The 21,261-nt window shown below is 35.9% G+C and overlaps 2 protein-coding genes across 4 annotated transcripts in view; one reads left to right on the forward strand and one right to left on the reverse strand.

Moving 5' to 3' along the window:
* Window positions 1-21,261, reverse strand: part of LOC124373114 (transcription factor IIIB 90 kDa subunit) — a 115,486-nt gene that overhangs the window by 38,504 nt on the left and 55,721 nt on the right. The gene's annotated exons all lie outside the window — the stretch shown is intronic.
* LOC124373129 (BTB/POZ domain-containing protein 6-B) overlaps window positions 3,618-21,261 on the forward strand; it is a 42,679-nt gene continuing 25,035 nt past the window's right edge. Inside the window, exon 1 of one of the 2 annotated variants that reach the window (XM_046831524.1) lies at window positions 3,618-3,805. In XM_046831524.1, the coding sequence (XP_046687480.1) occupies window positions 3,634-3,805 (172 nt within the window). In that variant the 5' untranslated portion in view covers window positions 3,618-3,633. Of the gene's footprint in view, window positions 3,806-8,945; window positions 9,037-21,261 lie in introns of those variants that run through there. The other variant, XM_046831547.1, reaches the window with a different exon arrangement.

Genomic DNA, 21,261 nt, shown 5'->3' on the forward strand with positions numbered 1-21,261 from the left:
ATACTGTAGTTCAACAGTTTCAGTCCTGGACATTTCGTCTAGCTGTGTGTAGCGGGATTACAGATTACAATGGGGTAGACGTAACATGGAACTCATATACTGTAGTTCGACAGTTTCAGTCCTGGGCATTTCATCTAGCTGTGTGTAGCGGGATTACAGATTACAATGGGGTGGACGTAACATGGAACCCATATACTGTAGTTCGACAGTTTCAGTCCTGGACATTTCGTCTAGCTGTGTGTAGCGGGATTACAGATTACAATGGGGTAGACGTAACATGGAACTCATATACTGTAGTTCAACAGTTTCAGTCCTGGACATTTCGTCTAGCTGTGTGTAGCGGGATTACAGATTACAATGGGGTGGACGTAACATGGAACTCATATACTGTAGTTCAACAGTTTCAGTCCTGCACATTTCATCTAGCTGTGTGTAGCGGGATTACAGATTACAATGGGGTGGACATAACATGGAACTCATATACTGTAGTTCAACAGTTTCAGTCCTGCACATTTCATCTAGCTGTGTGTAGCGGGATTACAGATTACAATGGGGTGGACATAACATGGAACTCATATACTGTAGTTCAACAGTTTCAGTCCTGGACATTTCGTCTAGCTGTGTGTAGCGGGATTACAGATTACAATGGGGTGGACGTACCATGGAACTCATATACTGTAGTTCAACAGTTTCGGTCCTGGACATTTCGTCTAGCTGTGTGTAGCGGGATAACAGATTACAATGGGGTGGACGTACCGTGGAACTCATATACTGTAGTTCAACAGTTTCAGTCCTGCACATTTCATCTAGCTGTGTGTAGCGGGATTACAGATTACAATGGGGTGGACGTAACATGGAACTCATGTACTGTAGTTCAACAGTTTCAGTCCTGGACATTTCGTCTAGCTGTGTGTAGCAGGATTACAGATTACAATGGGGTGGACGTAACATGGAACTCATATACTGCAGTTCAACAGTTTCAGTCCTGGACATTTCGTCTAGCTGTGTGTAGCGGGATTACAGATTACTATGGGGTGGACGTAACATGGAACTCATATACTGTAGTTCAACAGTTTCAGTCCTGGACATTTCATCTAGCTGTGTGTAGCGGGATTACAGATTACAATGGGGTGGACGTAACATGGAACCCATGTACTGTAGTTCACAGTTTCAGTCCTGGACATTTCGTCTAGCTGTGTGTAGCGGGATTACAGATTACAATGGGGTGGACGTAACATGGAACTCATATACTGTAGTTCGACAGTTTCAGTCCTGGACATTTCGTCTAGCTGTGTGTAGCGGGATTACAGATTACAATGGGGTGGACGTAACATGGAACTCATATACTGTAGTTCGACAGTTTCAGTCCTGGACATTTCGTCTAGCTGTGTGTAGCGGGATTACAGATTACAATGGGGTAGACGTAACATGGAACTCATATACTGTAGTTCAACAGTTTCAGTCCTGGACATTTCGTCTAGCTGTGTGTAGCGGGATTACAGATTACAATGGGGTGGACGTAACATGGAACTCATATACTGTAGTTCAACAGTTTCAGTCCTGGACATTTCGTCTAGCTGTGTGTAGCGGGATTACAGATTACAATGGGGTGGACGTACCATGGAACTCATATACTGTAGTTCAACAGTTTCAGTCCTGCACATTTCGTCTAGCTGTGTGTAGCGGGATTACAGATTACAATGGGGTAGACGTAACATGGAACTCATATACTGTAGTTCAACAGTTTCAGTCCTGGACATTTCGTCTAGCTGTGTGTAGCGGGATTACAGATTACAATGGGGTGGACGTAACATGGAACTCATATACTGTAGTTCAACAGTTTCAGTCCTGGACATTTCGTCTAGCTGTGTGTAGCGGGATTACAGATTACAATGGGGTAGACGTAACATGGAACTCATATACTGTAGTTCGACAGTTTCAGTCCTGGACATTTCATCTAGCTGTGTGTAGCGGGATTACAGATTACAATGGGGTGGACGTAACATGGAACTCATATACTGTAGTTCGACAGTTTCAGTCCTGGACATTTCGTCTAGCTGTGTGTAGCGGGATTACAGATTACAATGGTGTAGACGTAACATGGAACTCATATACTGTAGTTCGACAGTTTCAGTCCTGGACATTTCATCTAGCTGTGTGTAGCGGGATTACAGATTACAATGGGGTGGACGTAACATGGAACTCATATACTGTAGTTCAACAGTTTCAGTCCTGGACATTTCATCTAGCTGTGTGTAGCGGGATTACAGATTACAATGGGGTGGACGTAACATGGAACTCATATACTGTAGTTCAACAGTTTCAGTCCTGGACATTTCGTCTAGCTGTGTGTAGCGGGATTACAGATTACAATGGGGTGGACGTAACATGGAACTCATATACTGTAGTTCAACAGTTTCAGTCCTGGACATTTCGTCTAGCTGTGTGTAGCGGGATTACAGATTACAATGGGGTGGACGTAACATGGAACTCATATACTGTAGTTCAACAGTTTCAGTCCTGGACATTTCATCTAGCTGTGTGTAGCGGGATTACAGATTACAATGGGGTGGACGTAACATGGAACTCATATACTGTAGTTCAACAGTTTCAGTCCTGGATATTTCGTCTAGCTGTTTAGTGGGATTACAGAAAAAAGCGTTTTTATCAGTATTAATTATATTTTTAGAATGTAAAACCACCGTCACATTACTACAGTCGGCTCTTAAGAATGAATATTTTTTGTGTGAGCACTGAATATTCAATTGATGTGTTTTTGTAGACTTATATGATGAAAAAGAGTGTATATGAAAGGGTTTATTCATTTTTCAATAATGAATGTGTCTATTGTTGTTTTAGTTAATTCTTCATTCCAGAGTACTAAACTGTCTTCTTTGCCTAGTAAACAAAGGATGGACAAAAGATTCCACATTTTGCATGGTTATTTGATAAATAGGCGGTTACATCCCCACATAGCCAGTGAGTTGGAGCTGCAGTACACTGCATGTGGACAGATCTGTCACCACGTCACGGTATGGTAGACGGTGTGGCGCCTCACTCGATGTATCGACTATGGCAACGAGGAATAAACTGCAAATTTCGTTAGTTCATTTCTTACTCGACCCATTGGTGCATAAATAGCATTGGTGCATTTATGACTAAAAGACACCATTATACTAAGGTAATGTCGGTTGAGAGCAAAGAGGCAAACGGTGGCAGAATTGTACGTGTTTTGTAGCTCTCAGCTAAAGTGAAATATCATTTTTTTTACTATGACAGGATTTTTCTATAATACGGTTTTTCATAAATTTAATGTAACTTTTCAGCCAAAAATGAAATGATATAGTTACAACAGGGTTCAGGATTCTACAGTAATAGGTTTTCAGCTCTCCGCTGACATGAAATAATACAGTTTGACAGTGGCAGAAACTTTGTCGGCTCGACCAGTACGAAACTGAATAGCTTGAGAATGCCAGGATTTAAATTTTCGTTTGTAAAATTCTGTGTAATTGTCTGTTGCAGACTGTGTGTGTATATCAGGTTGTAGTGACCCCACCGCGGAGGTAGAGCGGCCGCAGGTAGCCTTGAAGTGTAGTCCGCGACACGACGACGGTACCGCGTCACCACGGCAGTATGGCTGAGACCGGAGAGCCGGTAGTCTGGCAGCTGGTGGCCAAGTGTGCGCGCGCAGTCCACGACCCGGTCGCTCGAAGTGTCGCCATCCTGGACCAGCTGCTGCCTCCCCTGCCGCCCCCGGACACCGCCCCCCGCAACCGGGCCGCCCCCGCTGGCGTTCTCATACAAGGTCACTTATATTCTCTTTCCACCAACTGGTTGTCATACATTCTTTCAAAGACACTTCAGTGTTTAGTTACAGAATCCAGTGTGATAAACATCAAAATTGTGTAAAAATACGACTCATAGATTTCACTAATATGCAAAGTATACTTTTATAATACTTTATACTTTTTCTATTTGATATATACAGACTACTTTATGTATTTAAAACGTGCAAATGAACTGACGACACTAGTTGTATATCTTCATACGCTAAATTTGTAATACCTGTGCTACAAGTGTGAACACTTAGATAATAAAACTTCATATTATAAACCGACATCAATGCAAACAGCGAAGATACGTGCAATTATATATTCATTGTATACCAAAACCTACAATACCTTTGAATTCAATATTTTTAAATATTTAAATAAACTTACAGTAAACACGATGTTTTAAAATACAGTGTAGATCTTTAGAAATGGTCCAATAGTAAGTTTATATGAGTCGCTAGCTATATGAGTAGCCCCTAAGACTGTATATCATACACAATAGATATGCACAACTATCTGTCACATTCGAGTCTTGAATAATTAAGATTTGCTTAATCGATTTTAAAATAGCAAATAAATATTTTAAATCTCCGACGTTTACAAACAATTGATGGCAACTCATAGGTTAGGAACGGATGGCAAATGGGGAAAATCGTGAGAGTTCTTACAGTATATACCAACTGTAAAAGTGCAGTTCGGTTGTTTTTTCACCCAATCTGAAAGAAATTTTTCCGTTCTTTGTAAAGGAAGGGGAATTTTTGAATTATAAAAATAAACAGTTTAGGTACATGTTAGGCAAAACAGTTTGAAAGAACAAAGAACATTAATTTTTTTTAAAGCTTCGAATATTTATAACGGATTCCAAATACACAATCGAATAAATCTATATATATAAAAATGAATGTTTGTATGTTTGTCCTTTATGGAATCGTGAACTATTGGACCGATCATGATGAAAATTTGTACGTATATGTATTTTTCCACGGAGAAGGTTTATAAGCTATGCCCATCCCTTTCCCGATTCAGGATTCCGCCCCACTGGTTACAGAAATACCCATAAGAAATGCATTGCAGCAAACATATGTTAACGTCTTTTCAAATTTTTAATCAGCTGTTCTTTGTAAACATATATTACACTTATAGTTTTAAAGCATAGAGTAAGCTTAAGAGAAACGACAAATTTTGTTTAAACTGTTTTTGCAATCACTGTTAAACATAGACTTTACTATCCAGATAATACAATTCAAATTTGACGTAAAAATTCACCTTTAACTGCAATATTTATTTAATATAAACCATGCTCATGCTTGATCAGAAGAGTAATGCAGATATCATAATTACTATCTTACGTTGGCTACAAATATAAAGAATGTTATAAAATCAACCTTAGTTGTTTTTTTTGACAGAAGTATGGTTCTCAAAACTCCGTGTGTACATATTCTCTCGATCGAGACAACAAAGCAAGCTCAATCGTGGCATCGGAGATATAACTAATTTAATCTCAAATTTATTATAGTAAAAAAAAAATTTACTAAGTAATATAAGGACTTCGGTTCTTAAGATTTGCGTGCGAAGCCGTGGGTAACAGCTAGATAGAGGCAGGAATATGGTACATACCTTCATAATACGCCCAAGAGGCTCACGATGGAACGACTATCAATTATCTCAGCAATGTTTAGAATGTGATAGAAAAAGAATAAGTGAATATAGTGTACTGTTTTCAACGGGAAATTGCGTGCGAAGCCGCGGGCAACTTTTGCAAAAAATTATTGAAATGCGCAGCAAAGCGCGCCGGGCCCGCTAGTTTTATTTATAAAAACACAATAACACCGTTATATCGCTTAAACAATGTTGACAACCAGACATGTGTAACTCATTTGTTAGGATTGTTTTATTGTCCATATCTACAATCTGAAGGTAAACCCCACCCCCTTTCCAAAGCTCTTATTCCGCCACTGTAAACCAGCACATGTGTTTGTGGTAGTCGCTTAGTCATGCCTAAATCGCAATAGTAATCGTTTAGATGGCAAGAGACATGTGTTCAATTGTTATACACACAACCGAATTATCATGACATGGCTACTGCAATCAACTGGTCTTGCCGTCACACCTAAAGTTCGGACGTAATTTCTATAACCCATTTGAACTTATACAACAATTAGAACTTTTTTGAAGCACTGAAGATTGCATTCTTCATTTGTCTGCCTATCCACTTTGTTAAAGTTAACAGTGTTAATTAGGCAGTCAACAAGTTCCGCTATTTACTATACAGTTACGGTTCGGTACAGCTGACCCCATTGTGTTTACAATTCAAGTTCTGCCTGTTCATTCGTCGCGTCGCAGGTGATATACTGCCTGCACACAACCAATAGTGATAACGGTTATCACTTGTAACAAGTCACGTTCAGAAAAGTACAGCCGATCTTAGTGGTTTTCACCGAAAACACACTTTAACCGGGCTATATCACGGATCTACACCTGATTATAAACAAACTTAAGTATCATTATTTGGATTATTTCCGAAAAAAAAATACTAATTATTACTTTCACACCTACATTACACTTAATTTGCAATACACATAAATAATACTTAATAAAAATCTTCATACAATTGAGAAAACTACGAAAAAAACTATATAGTCGTGCTTTTATTTTGCAATGTCTACATTGTAATGAATAGCAAAATATAAAATAATGACCAGTGAACGAAATGGATTAAGTTATCTAATAAAAAAATTTATTTAATTTCTTCAAACTGGAATAGAAAACCATCACAGTAATGGAGTCAACAAGTTCATAAACATGCTACGAAGTGGTATTCTGCTGAACATTATCTTCAAACATTATGAAAGTTTTGTCCAAAAACTAAATGCTATTAGGAGATCATTCTTCCTTCTTTAACCTTATACTGCTCATTTACGAAGGACTTAAGATCTGCGTCGGGAACATAAAAACCACTAACATGAAACATTTTTCGCAATGTTTATTTAACGGTCGTAGGTATAAGTTAGTTTTATTATATTAAAGTAAACCTTGTGACAACGTGAATATCTACTTTCCTTGGTAATCAGTTCATGTATGATTTATTTTTATTATTCTACAATAGTTTTTAATGTATGGTTCTTTTTCTCCTGTATATTTGTAATTATGTTTTCCTGTTATTAACATTTTACTTGATCATTTATTTTCTTTACGTATGTTTTCGACTTGAGCGGTGAGGTAAGTCGCCAATCACCTTAATACCACAATTACGAAATATCTGGGATTGTTTTAACGAAAGTGCATAAGTCATATGCAATTAGATTATCTCTTAAAACAGTGCACCATTCCATGGGAGCGTACACATTAATATTAAACACATGTGCATGACATCGACATCTGTGTCACTGTTGGATTATACTGCCAAGTTCAAGTTCACACAGCAGACAGTAAACGGACGTATACTAACCGTCATCAGTGGCTGTTAAACTGCATATTGTTGGACAATGTTCTACTACTTTACAAGTTAACACCGAGTTGCAAAAACAGGAATTTCGTTTCCCAAAAATGTTCCAAAACACAGTTGAAAGGGCCCATTGAATTAGAAGTGCAAAATATTGAAGCAGGAAAATGTTTGTAATGCAACCAAATTCTTTATTTTGGTATGTACACAAATCCACTGAAATAGATCACTCCAATATCGTTTTCCCAACATTGTTCTAGGAAAACCGTTGAAGTTATTCACCGTGAGTATAGTGTCTTCATTCCAGTTGAAATATTGCTAAAATACATTTCAAATGGTGCACATTGAGGACAATTACAAACCTGTTAATTCATTATTTCATTAGATTTCGTCAACGATACCATTGTTTAGAAGAGATTACTCGACAAACAAAAATTACAATATACAATTAATTATTTATCCTCCATTTAACATATAAATATTGTAATGCTAGGTAACGAAAATTTTTAATTATCCTATATTTTGAAGATTATAGTTAGTTATGGTTTGCTTAAGCTTTAATCAAAGAGAATATACTCATTACGTCTTAGATAGACAAAACGTACCGTAAGGCAGAAGGTGACTCCAGTTGAGAGGTTCGCTCGATCGATCGCGCTAGTGTCGCCCATTAGGTTAAAATAAAGTAAAGGGGTATCTTATTTTACCAGACGAAGTTAGGGCTAAGAAGCCCTCTACAATAACCTGGGGACTAACGGTTTAAAGGAGGCTTACGAACCCACCAATGACTAGGCAGGCGGGATACTTGCAAGGACAGCTCACTCATCTCGTAAACACCGCTGTAAAGTACTCGCTACGCTGCACTATGATAGGGACTTGTAACAGTATACTTTGAACTGATGCCGCTAGAGTTCAGTATTGCACTTTTGTCAAGTCGGATAGCATTGCATGTCTTCTATATATATACGAAGCATATAGTTCCTTTAGGCTTAATATATGTAGGGAAAAGGCAAGTAAACGTGACATGGACAGTTTTCAAAAGACAATGAGCTTAATTTCCCTGTTTTAAAACAACCAGTAAAATTTCAAAGTAGGAGATATTTCTGACATAACGTCTTCTCTGGGAGTTGTTTACTTTCTCCGTCATAACCCAACAGTTAAATTGCACCGGCAAGGCTATAAGTAAAGCACAGTGGTCTAATGACGTGGTGAACTGCTTGTAAACTATCGGTCTCCAACCAGTATCCAGTCAGAAACAGGACGGAAACTTTGTATATTTTCAATTTTTGTTCTAATAGTATTACAAGGTAACCAAATAATTATTTGTCAAGATACTGAAATTATTTGAATACAACAACCAAACTGCTGTACTTAAATTGGTTTTAATAATGTTTCTTTTAGGTTATCTTACAATAACTGGATACTGATAATAGCTTAATAAAAATTCATTTCTATTGTTATCATTAATATTACCATTAGAGTGGTTATTTTATAATACCCTCTCTGGTAATATTATAACACTCTATTGTCGCAAAACTAACAATGATTTATGCACAAATCCGCCCTTAAAAGACAAAGTATATCATACTAGTGTAACACTAAGTTAGCCTAGTTTCTTGTAATTCACAATTGCGTCATTCATGAACTGACGCACTAGCGCTGCTGCAGACGTTAACGAGCCCGTCTGTGAGAGAATCAAATGTAGGCTCCACGGTTCGCGACTCAGATGTTGGCCACATTCATCTCACAAGTAACGATAATGCGGTAAGCATTTCTTCTAGTAACATTTGTAAAATGCTTAAACCTTACTGTTGTATGTACTTTACATTCACAAGCCTGAAGGCACGATTAATTGAACGTAACCATCACCACACTCATTCTCGAAGGACGTACCAGCGTGCATTTAACAATGGCGGCCAATTCCTGCCGTATGCTTCCTCCTATTGAAATGTAATAAAGCGTTGTAATTAATGCTGTTTCATGTTCATCCGCCAGTATAACGAAAAAATGTTTCCCGTGTTGCTTATCTCGTACGAGGATCACACGAATGCCTCTACAGAAGAAAACGTATTATAATATTTTTCAGAGTTAACAAATGATTCAAACTTACTTATTCTTACAACGTTCATACATAAACTCTGCATAATACTATAATCCAATAACTATGACACTCGTACGACATAATTATGACACCGCTAGCGTCGCATCACAAAATTAATTGGCTAGGCTCGGAGCGAGATATAGCGAATTGTTTGGTAAACGACTTGTAACAGACGAAAATATTCGTCAAATAGGGTACTCCTCACATATAGTCTAGCCAGGAAGACCCTAAAATCATGTAATAAGGAATGCTCTTACTACAATCATATTAGTACTCGAATAAAACGAGTTTATTCCAATACTAGTTTACTTGCTCTTGCAATACAAGTGTGAAACACAATGTTGGTATGCAGTGAATGTATCTGAACTCCCACAGCCCACACACGCACAGCAGATTAGTTTATGGCTGTGTGTCAATGTTTAGTTATCACCAATCAGTCACCTTGTTTGTCTCTACAACTGTAGTACGACTGTCCTACCGATTCAAGCGTTCGAATTGTGATTGTATCTGAACTCCCACAGCCCACACACGCACAGCAGATTAGTTTATGGCTGTGTGTCAATGTGTAGTTATCACCAATCAGTCACCTTGTTTGTCTCTACAACTGTAGTACGACTGTCCTACCGATTCAAGCGTTCGAATTGTGATTGTATCTGAACTCCCACAGCCCACACACGCACAGCAGATTAGTTTGTGGCTGTGTGTCAATGTGTAGTTATCACCAATCAGTCACCTTGTTTGTCTCTACAACTGTAGTACGACTGTCCTACCGATTCAAGCGTTCGAATTGTGATTGTATCTGAACTCCCACAGCCCACACACGCACAGCAGATTAGTTTGTGGCTGTGTGTCAATGTGTAGTTATCACCAATCAGTCACCTTGTTTGTCTCTACAACTGTAGTACGACTGTCCTACCGATTCAAGTGTTCGAATTGTGATTGTATCTGAACTCCCACAGCCCACACACGCACAGCAGATTAGTTTATGGCTGTGTGTCAATGTTTAGTTATCACCAATCAGTCACCTTGTTTGTCTCTACAACTGTAGTACGACTGTCCTACCGATTCAAGTGTTCGAATTGTGATTGTATCTGAACTCCCACAGCCCACACACGCACAGCTGATTAGTTTATGGCCGTGTGTCAATGTGTATTTATCACCAAGAGCAACTTGCACATTGTAGAATTACATACAAACCTATCTTGTACTCTACAACATCATTCATTTATACAAAATTTAACAAAGAGATTTCTTTAGATAATGAATTATATACAAGATAAAGTCCGACAGTACTGCAAAGTTAATATTGTATTCCTAACAAATAAGAAACTGCTGAATACGCTGTCGGCTATAACCGAAAATATTTGACCTTGGAGTGGCTTTCCCTAGATAACTAAACACTGTCAGTACTGGCAGACACCACCTAGTACTGTATAGCTCAGTCATTCACCTTGCGACTTCTACATCAAGTTAGCTTTACTCGTAAACTTTAAGAGCGAAAAAGTGATATTCAGGTATCTGAACATTTCTATTGATTAGTTTGTTTTTGCAATTTGATTACAGTTCGCGTAAAACACAACATACTTATAACAACGACTTAACAGTTAATATTTCATTATATTAATCTTTAAATGTGTGAGTGTTAAGTTTGCAGATAAATCTCAACTTCTAGTATATATAGTAAAAGTGTTGTTTTAAGTGTTAAAGGAAGGAAGTCTATAAATGTTTTACACTTTCCCGAGATATTGAGAAAAGACCCATTCATTTCCAACTTATATATATATATATGATTGCCCTCCTATATCAAAAATACCAATCATTTCTTAGAAAGACTATCGGAAATTCCTCAACCATTATCTGGTGAAATAATATTAGCTACAGTTGACGTAGAATCACTCTACACCAATATTCCACATGATGAGGGCGTCGAAGCAATTGGGAAATTTTTAGATGAAAGGCCGAAAAACACTTTACCCACTTCTAATTTTATCACTCATTTAATTACTATGATCTTGACTATGAACAATTTTAAGTTTCTAGACAAAAACTTTCTTCAAATAAAGGGCACAGCGATGGGGACAAAAATGGCTCCTTCATACGCCAATCTTTTTATGGGGTTACTCGAGAAAAACTTTTTATCAACCCAAAAATTTCAACCCTTGGCTTGGTTTCGTTATATTGATGATATATTTCTTGTTTGGAATAATGGAATGGAACATTTGAAACAATTCCTAGAAGAATTAAACGATTTTTCATTACTAAATTTCACCTGGAAAACATCGCCAAATTCTGTGACCTTCCTTGATGTAGACGTTTTATTAAACAGCGGTCGTTTTAAAACTAAAATTCATGTCAAGGACACAAATAGTATGCAATATTTACATTATGATAGCTGCCATCCACAGTATGTAAAGAAATCTATACCCAAGGGTCTTGCTCTAAGAGCTAAGAATCTATGTACAGATGACACTGACTTCCAAAATTATGTAACATCAAATTCATTAATCAATAGAGGATACCCTGCAAAATTAATTAACAGTGAAATAGCTAAGCCTAAAAACACAAACCATGTTTTAAGTGTTGTGGAAAAAGATGCCAAATTTGTAACTCAGTACCATCCTGGATTATACAAAGTAAATGGAATTATGAAGACCGCCTACAAAATATTGGAACAATCTCCAGAAACAAAGGATCTTTTTAATAGACCTCCTAGAATTATTTTCAAAAGACCACCAAATCTGAAAAAATCTATTAGTTCATCCAAAATACATTAAAGATAAAGACAACAGTCAAAATTTCAAACACAAATGCCATCCATGCAATAAACCACGCTGTGGAATATGCAATATGATGCAATCTACAAACTGTTACAAAAGTTGCGTTACGCACAAAAAATATTCTATTGCAGAAGATATCACATGTAACAGTGAAAATGTAGTCTACAAATTATCCTGTCAACATTGCCCTAAAGACTACATTGGAGAAACATCTACGTCACTTAGGCTGAGGATGAACAATCATCGTGCCGATGTTCGACATCAAAATTTACTTAGACCCGTATCTGCACACGCTGTCCAACACAACAAAACCTTTGAAAATTGTTTCTCTCTAATTGGCATCAAGAAGTTTCAAAATTATGACAATAAAGAATACACAAAATTATTACTAAGAAGATATGAACAAGCAAATATAATGGCTCTTCAATCAAAATCACCAGTTGGATTAAATTTGAGACACAGCTAATTTAAATTTATTATTCAAACTTTTTATCTATCTCTGTGTTTAGGAAAGGTTACATGTTTAATTTTCTTCTTTGATACCATATGTTTTGTTTTGTTGTTTCCAATGTTTTTATAACCTTCATTTTTATATTTGTTTATATTTTATTGTATACATGCTTTTGATAATGTTACTGAAAAGTAACGAAATATTAAGCTTTTCAAGTTGAAGAAACATGTTTTGTTTTCTTTTATACCTATATATATATATATATATATATATATATATATATATATATATATATATATATATATATATATATATATATATATATATATATATATATATATATATATATATAAAGGAAACTTGAGTGTTTTATTATGTACGACCTGTGCAGATATTTTATTTATGATTATATTTTATAAAAATAAATTATGAAGAAGAAATTATTATTAATTGAATGTCCTGTGATTTGAGGTCAAATTTAACATTCACGTTTTATTATAATTATATTAAGTGTATTTTTCTCACTGATTGATGTTACTAAAACCAGCCTTAATGTTTAATTCTGTTTACAATGTCACGCGAAACGGTAGTGCAGTGATTAACGCGCTCTTAGATGAGATCAGAATATTCAGGGAGCTCGTATTCAGGAACGAGGAAAGCGGTAAGTTCATAAAGCCTTGTAATAACAACATACCATTCCTGGTGTACATGTGTGTTCAGTTTGCTACACAATTAAATATTCAAGGAACTGAAATAGGTTATCGAGTTTTCCTTGAAAATATGTTTTGAAACAACATACTGACTGCAGAATGCATTGAAATTTGTAACGAAACAGTTGATTTAAAGTTATATGATTTAATGAATAAACATTAATTTAAAAAAGGTTTGGGAAACTGACTAAAATTAGCTAAATAATTTCTGTAACATTTATAGAGAATTATAATACCATTTAAATTGTACTACAAATTTGTAATAGTGATTTTTAAAATAGCATAAATTACGTTAACAATTCAAAACATAAAACTTGGAAGGTAAGATAATGTATTCATATACATTATTCATAATAATATAATATTCAAAATATTCATAAATAATATATCGACCACGCGCCTGTTGATTTTAATTTTTAATTTTACAAATATTTTGAAATGTATTAGTTCATTATTAAACAGTTTTAGTACAATCTGTAAATGGATTTTATGTATTCGAATTGGTGTAGTAGAATATATTTTGCTCTTATGATTCGAATTTAAAAATTGTAGGCCTTACGTAAATCTGACTAATTAATTAGATAGAATGCACCATTCGCGGAGTAAATTTTGAACATTTTAATTTTTTTATACGACCCACATATAAAATCTTACTATAAAAACTATAGTTGTAAGCTATTCACGATTTGATTAATAATTTTAAATTATAGTACCTGTTTGCAAATACCTGTTGATACAGTATAACTATTAGCTAATGTGCTATGTCACACTCATTTCAGTTTAAACCTCATCTAAATCTACGATTATGAAAGTCTGATTTGTTTACTAAATGACGTAAACAAGAATTCGCATTTTGTAATTTGTTCATTATTATGAATAAAACTTCAAATGTAATATTGTTGTACTTATAAGACTAATGGTAGAATAAATATAGCGCAAATTTGTGTAGTGATTAAAGTCTTTCAGTCCTTGTAAAAAGATCAGTAGCCGAGACTACTTTCCATATGAAACCTCTAAAATCTGATAAGAGTAACCTAAACAAAATTTTCCCAGATGCTAGGCGCTAGGCCAGGAATAAGCTCAACTGAATATATAATTTATAACAGCCGATCAAGATATTCTTATGGATATCGTGTTCTGTCATAATTTTACTTTCTCAGAAACAATCATCCAAGATTTCCGAGAATGAGATAATGACCAAGGAACAACTGAAGAACTGTTACTCTCCGCTTACAGATCTGAATAGGCGATAAGAACACTCCAACAGCCAGAACTACTGAGCTCCGGACAGTCAGCTGATTGTAGAGTCTGAACGAGTGTTGCGTCACAAGTCGAGCCGCGGTCAACGGCCTGTGGACCTCCTTCCTTCACCTACCACTGACCAGTAACGTCTGGCTCACCATCGACACAGGACAAACAGGCGTGATCTTGATAGCGTTAACTCGTAGGGACATTATCACCACTATAACCAGACAATCAAACAATACTTGCACGTTTTAACATTGGGTATAGATTGTTTATAGTTCTAGCAACACATAGGGAAACAAACAAGAAAAGGATGGAAACATCAAAAGACTTGATGATACATGCAGTGTGCTGATTCCTACGGGATAGATGGACAGAATGTAACCTCGCGCAACCCTTGTTCTGGGGTCTTATTCTCCTTACTAAAGTTAACACGGCTGTTCAGACACTGTAGTTATGACCTGACTAAACAATCGAAACAACAAGCCCAAGTTCTCCAAGAATTCCAAGTTCGAATACCAATAGCAGCTCCCATGACAAAAGTTTAATGTGTACACGCTTTTACTTAGCACACTCAAAGAAATTAACTCGTGTTTGAACCATTCATTTTCTCTGAAAGACCGTTTTTTAGCATTTGTCATGAAATGCACTGAATGGAACGTAAGGCTGAACTGAAGGCAATCTTGATTTTACCCCCGTAAGAACAATGTTAAACTTCACAATCACTCACTCTCTTAGTTTAAGATGTAGAAATATGGGAAACGTACCATTATAAAGCTATGGTTTATACGCATCCAAACGCTTTTTGATTTTTCGATATTTTAATTGGTTGTTTACAAAAAACCACAATTTTTTTCCACTTTAGTTTTTTCGTTTAGGTCACAAAGAAAAAAATTATCGATAAATCCGAGGTGAAATGTTAGACAATTTAAATAACAATGTTTAAAATTTACTTCTTATGTGAGTAGACCTCTCTTAATAAGAACATTTTAGGAGTAGACAATAATAGACTGTATCAAACCCCTACGTACTTTAAAAGATTTTCAAATCCTTTATCAACGGAATGTTTATATATTGAATTTTCTTGTAATACAAGAAAAAGAAAACTATAACCCTTAGATACTGAAACTAACTATCAAATATTAATAGTACTGTGCCTAACTCGAACTTTTCTAAAAAAGCATTTGTCACATAGACATCGTTATTCGTGCAATCTTACATTTATGAAATTATGCAACTCAACCTTTTATACAAATTTACATAAGAAAAACTTGAAAAACTAAAACCAGTCGAGGAATTTTTCACGCGAGCCTTTCAAGAACGTCCATTTTTTCATCCTAAATTTCAGACATGTCACATGTTCGGCACAGAATCTACGATATCTCTTCGTCAAAGAACTGGAACTGGTTGACCATCCTCCATTTAATTGCGAAGGTCAATCTCCAGTTGATTTCCATTACTGCAGTTGACAGTGGCTGGCGTGTTCTGGCCCGTCCCGCTCGGTCTGCTAATGTCACGCGGAAGACTTACAGTATCACCCACTAACATATACGACTTAAAATAGTCAAATCCGTTGAAAATTATAACAGAACACAACCATAGTATGAAAACGATTCTATAAATACACAAATACGATTCTATAGTACTGTCTTGAAATAAGAAGACAAAGTGTAGTGTTGGTTCAGAAACTGCAGTGTACAGTACAATACACAACAGCAATTAATTGGCACTGTAAGAGTTTAGTTCAGAGAAGTCCAACCAAAGTAATGACATTCAACGACCTGTTTTAAATGTCTGTTAACGAAATCTTACCTCACAGCGTGGCGGAAATTGCCTCTGTCATACATAAACATGATCGGCCACCACGGTTTCAACCTTTTGCCTGATCTTTCACGCGTATGCGAAACCGTTTATAAACTAAATTGTATCAATCAAGTGGCCCGCCGTGGCGCGAGGAGACTGTGACGTAGACTCACATGACTGCGTGTGCACGTGCCCGCAGTCTGGCTAAATTTAAGTGAATTGAGAAATAGTTCTGGACCGGATCCGCTGGAGAAATGATGTGCAACTCTGGCTCCCGGGTCTACAGGTAATTATTTATTCCTACTTGAGCCGTATTATGTCAATTTGTCACTACACAATGACAGCTCTGACAACACAAATTGTTATTATTGTAAGTCTATGATTCGTGCCGTCGGTGTTCGGTAGAAGTACTTTCTTTTTCAGTTCTTTATTGACATTCCTTTAAAATACGTGCAAGGAAAATATAAAATACTTATTCTATCATCTCTTGAGGAATTGTAGGTATACATTTGAAAATATCTTGTAATCAGGTCGACAGAAAAACGGCTGAAGACAAACATATGAACTTTTTACAGTTTCCATATGTATAAAAGATGGGAGAGGGTAGTAGCATGTTTGTATTTGTTAAGCAATTAATTTTCTTAAGTAACATTTCATTATAAAACACGTCATATTCTTAAATTACGTTTAATTAAAAAGTGTAATTTCAGTAAATCATAAATCATGAAACCCGTGTAGTTTACCTGAACATGTCATAACTCATGTATTATAAACACTACATTCTTATCTTCGTGTGTTTTTCTTTGGCCTTGATTACAAAAGTGCCAAAACCCATAATTTATATAAAAAAATATCATCGTGGATTAATAAAAAGATTATGTTAATATTCTATTCGAAAAATTACGCAAATAATTTAAAATGTGTAACTCAGCCTAAAACTGATTGCACCACATAAAACGGTTTACAAAGTTTGTAATTTAAACGAAATATAAATTGATGTATTATATCAGATACACCATAAGTGCACTCTTTTGTGTCGATGAATTTTAATGATTTATCAATCCAATATCGTAGAGCTGGGGGAGGGGTATCTATTGCTACGCAATGTTTAGTACTAAAAGGTAATTTGATGTTTCACATCCAACTCCAAAAATCCAGGTAATGGACAATACCTTTTTGCAGGCAATTAGCAAACTACCCATACTTCTTAAAATTCAGACCTGAACTTCGCCTGCAACTCAATTCCTGTACTCAGATTCCTATTAAGTATCCCATATCATAATGAGTGACTGATATAATTACAATTATAAACCAGCCGAAAAAAAATTATGTCGAAAATCAGTTCAGTCGACTTTAAAGATATTTAACAAAATAACCAAGTTTAGTTCCCAATATCGAATGTTTTTATTTAACATTGTTGTCTGAGAACCACTGTTACAATAATTTAAAACGTATATTTAGTGCAAATGTTTTCTTTTAAATTGGGGCCTAAATCAAATCCTGTTATCAGAACCATAACATTTGACTTTACAAGAAAATCCTTTAACTCAGAATAATATTGGTTAAACAATTCAAATAGTAGATTGGTTACCATTTGAATTTCGTATGATACTTTCCATTTGTATTTCGCGGAGCATATTTCAAAAAACCTGACATTAGTTTTTATGCTTAATCTTGTTGTTTTATTCATAATCATCGTAGTTGTATCTTTGTATCGTAGTCCTCTGACGATTGGGAGGAAAAACAGTACTATTCCTTGTCGGATTCATTGAAGAATTTTACAGCAAACAGTACTGCCACTCTCTACTCACTTCTATATACCTTGGCAGCAATCCCTAGTAAAGAAGAATCACTGATAGTATCTCTACCAGATAGATACTGAGAAGTAATCTCTATCGATGTTTACTAGCCTTCAGCTCCATTGTGGTATTTTTTCACCGGAGCGAAACATAAAATACGTGTACTAAAGAATGAATTGTCCTTTCTTTTATAATTGACTTTAAAAGATCACATAAGAAAATCGTTTATAATATCGTTCGATACAATTCAAACAAATCGAGCAAAATACATACTTAAACTAAAACAATTTCGATGATAGTCCTTTTTTGAAGTCTCAATTCAATACCATCTCAACAAAAGACAAACTCTGATATTTTCTGTTAATGTATACACATCAAAACATGTATAGCATTCAGTAGACATATAAATTGCTCAATAATTTCAAAAATAACCAAAGGCGCCACGTGGGATCATAAACGACTTCGAAATAAAATGCAACCGTGTTCTCCACCACTGCAGTATAGGAACTGACGGACGGCGGCAACACAGCACGCTAGATGCGGGTCAGTGACCGAGAGTCTGGCAATACAGACCTAGTTAGGCAACAACATCTGCACCTTTCTACACAGAAACCAACTACATCTTCCTGGACGCAGGCCTCATTTGTTGTGGACCGCCTTCGTCCTCAATAATTATGTAACCCTTTTACGCATTTTTTATATTATGCTAATTAAAAGGATTGCTATGTCTTTTATCCATCTTTCTTGCTATAGGTGTATTATTTACTATTCATCTTCTCTAATATAGGTATATTATTTTCTAAGTTTCAAAGGAAGGATAAAGAGAATGTCTGGCTGAAATAGCTGACTTATTTATTATTATTTATATGAGCCCTGGGAACTTCAAACTGTGAGAATAATACATCAGCTTCTCGATTTAAGCATTTTGAAGAACACTTTGATCCCGTACAGCCTCCGTAGCTCTGACGGTCATCTTGTTTCACCTAGTGAAGTTTTTATGGACTCGAGGGACTCATTATGATGCATTAAAGCATCCGATATGTAAAACCAAAAGACTGACAACTGCATTATTTAAAATGTTCAGATCAAGTGATCAGATCGTACACGATGTAAAGACGATGCTGCTGGTTAAGTATACGTTGCAGACAGTGTTAATGACGATACAGTCTCTTTTGCCATATATATATCGATTTAACTTGATGCAATTTTCAAGACTTCTGTGACAACTTTAAAAGTGAGCTGGAGTTTCTTAGACATGGTAAAGTAGACCGTCCGCCACTCGACGTCTAAATATCATCCTCAACTTATCACGCGTGTCCATGCTGGAAAGTAATTGATTAGAACGTGAATGTCATTTAACCCTTAGCAAGCTTGACATTTGAGGTCCTGAGCCCATATTCAACTTAAATTCCTTTGAGTCCCTAGCCTCTGGAATATACACGAATGGCTCTTTCTAAAGCTAGTCAAACAGTAATATATGCTCAGTACGATCACAATCATGCCACACATTACTTACCACATGACAGTGTGGGACCATTCTTTAAATAACAACATTTAAATTAGTAAATGTTTCATTAACATAGAAAACAAAACATGTTGATTAGCACATCCTTAGTTACAGTCATTACACACAGGTTTAGATCAAATCTATTCAACAACGCGGAAAAGAACACCTTCCACTCTCTGGCGAGTTGCAACGAGTCTTGTATCGGGAAACAATGAATCGAAAACGAAAACCTGTGAATATACAAAAAATTCAAGGCCAAAAGCAGAGATCTGATAGGAAACAATTAGAAAAACACAAAGCCGAGAACTCGCGCAAGGCTGTCGAAATTTATTCACGTCCGATGTTAACGGTGTTGGATAACGAAACCAATGTATAGCGTTTTTATTACGAAATGTATGATGTATCCGGATTAATAACTATAGTAGTTCAGTTTATAACTAGCAACCTGAGCACTTACCATCACAGCCAATACGGGTTCTCCACTTCCTGGTGGACGTATCATGTGGAGTTCGTCTCAAATCTTACTAAATTGTAAATGTAAAATATATGTCAAGTTGTATACCGTTATAAACGTCATTATGTCTTGATAAGAATACGATATACAATATTAAATTTGGACAATACTAAATACAACTGCAGCCGTATTTAAAATATTCGAATTTTAAGAAATGAACAACCCACTCAGTTTATATGTTTTTTTAGTAATGTACTTTGATAAGTACAAACGCAGAATTGATAGTGTCGAACATCTTTATATGATTTAAAGTTACCAAAGAGACTTGCGGATTACGAAACCTAGCAGATTTGTTCTTCAGGTGTTTTAAAGATGGCTTATTGTCATGGGGACATATGTGTAAGTCAAGAGAATTCCATAAGAATAATGTCAAAATATTGACACTTATACATGAGTGCAGTGTGGATTTAAGGGAGCTCGATTTTAAAATCTGCCCTGAATTTAAATCCACGTTGTAGAGAGCTGTATGTTGATATGGTAGTATTATAGTCAGATAATACATCAACATAGAACTCTGGAGTTGGAATAACTTATCCCACAGTTGGCGTCACATTAATCTATAAGCTCTTGACAGTACCGAAGAAGAAAGCAACTCAAAGCCATTTACTGTTAGGACACAATTTTGTTTGTTGCCCAAAGTTGTCTTGTACTTCGTGGGAATATCCGTATTGCCCCACTGGGACTACTAACTTACTATGTTAACGGAAACTGATTTGTTATTCAATAGTAAAATAATAGAAATCGCCTTAATTTTTCGTCCCAATGGTATTCTTCTCACTTGTGTTCTCTTGACAAACTTACTGACATGCATACTGACTACTCTTCGTGGAGATAATCTCTGCTGAGATGTAGACTCATTGGATGCATATAAGAAGTAGCTACAGCTACATTACACATGAACCAATATCATGTCATTAGGCTGGTTTGTTATCTGTATAATGATGACGACTAAGCAAGGAACACAAGCTATGATTACAGAAACCGTTGACCATACACGTACTCGTACACAGCCGCGGAAGGCGACTTGTACGCTTCCTTCTCGTTACAGAAGGTCAAGCAGACCGGTACTTGCAACCTGCTGG

The sequence above is a fragment of the Homalodisca vitripennis genome, chromosome 1 (genome assembly GCF_021130785.1).
Source record: "Homalodisca vitripennis isolate AUS2020 chromosome 1, UT_GWSS_2.1, whole genome shotgun sequence".
NCBI lineage: Eukaryota > Metazoa > Arthropoda > Insecta > Hemiptera > Cicadellidae > Homalodisca > Homalodisca vitripennis.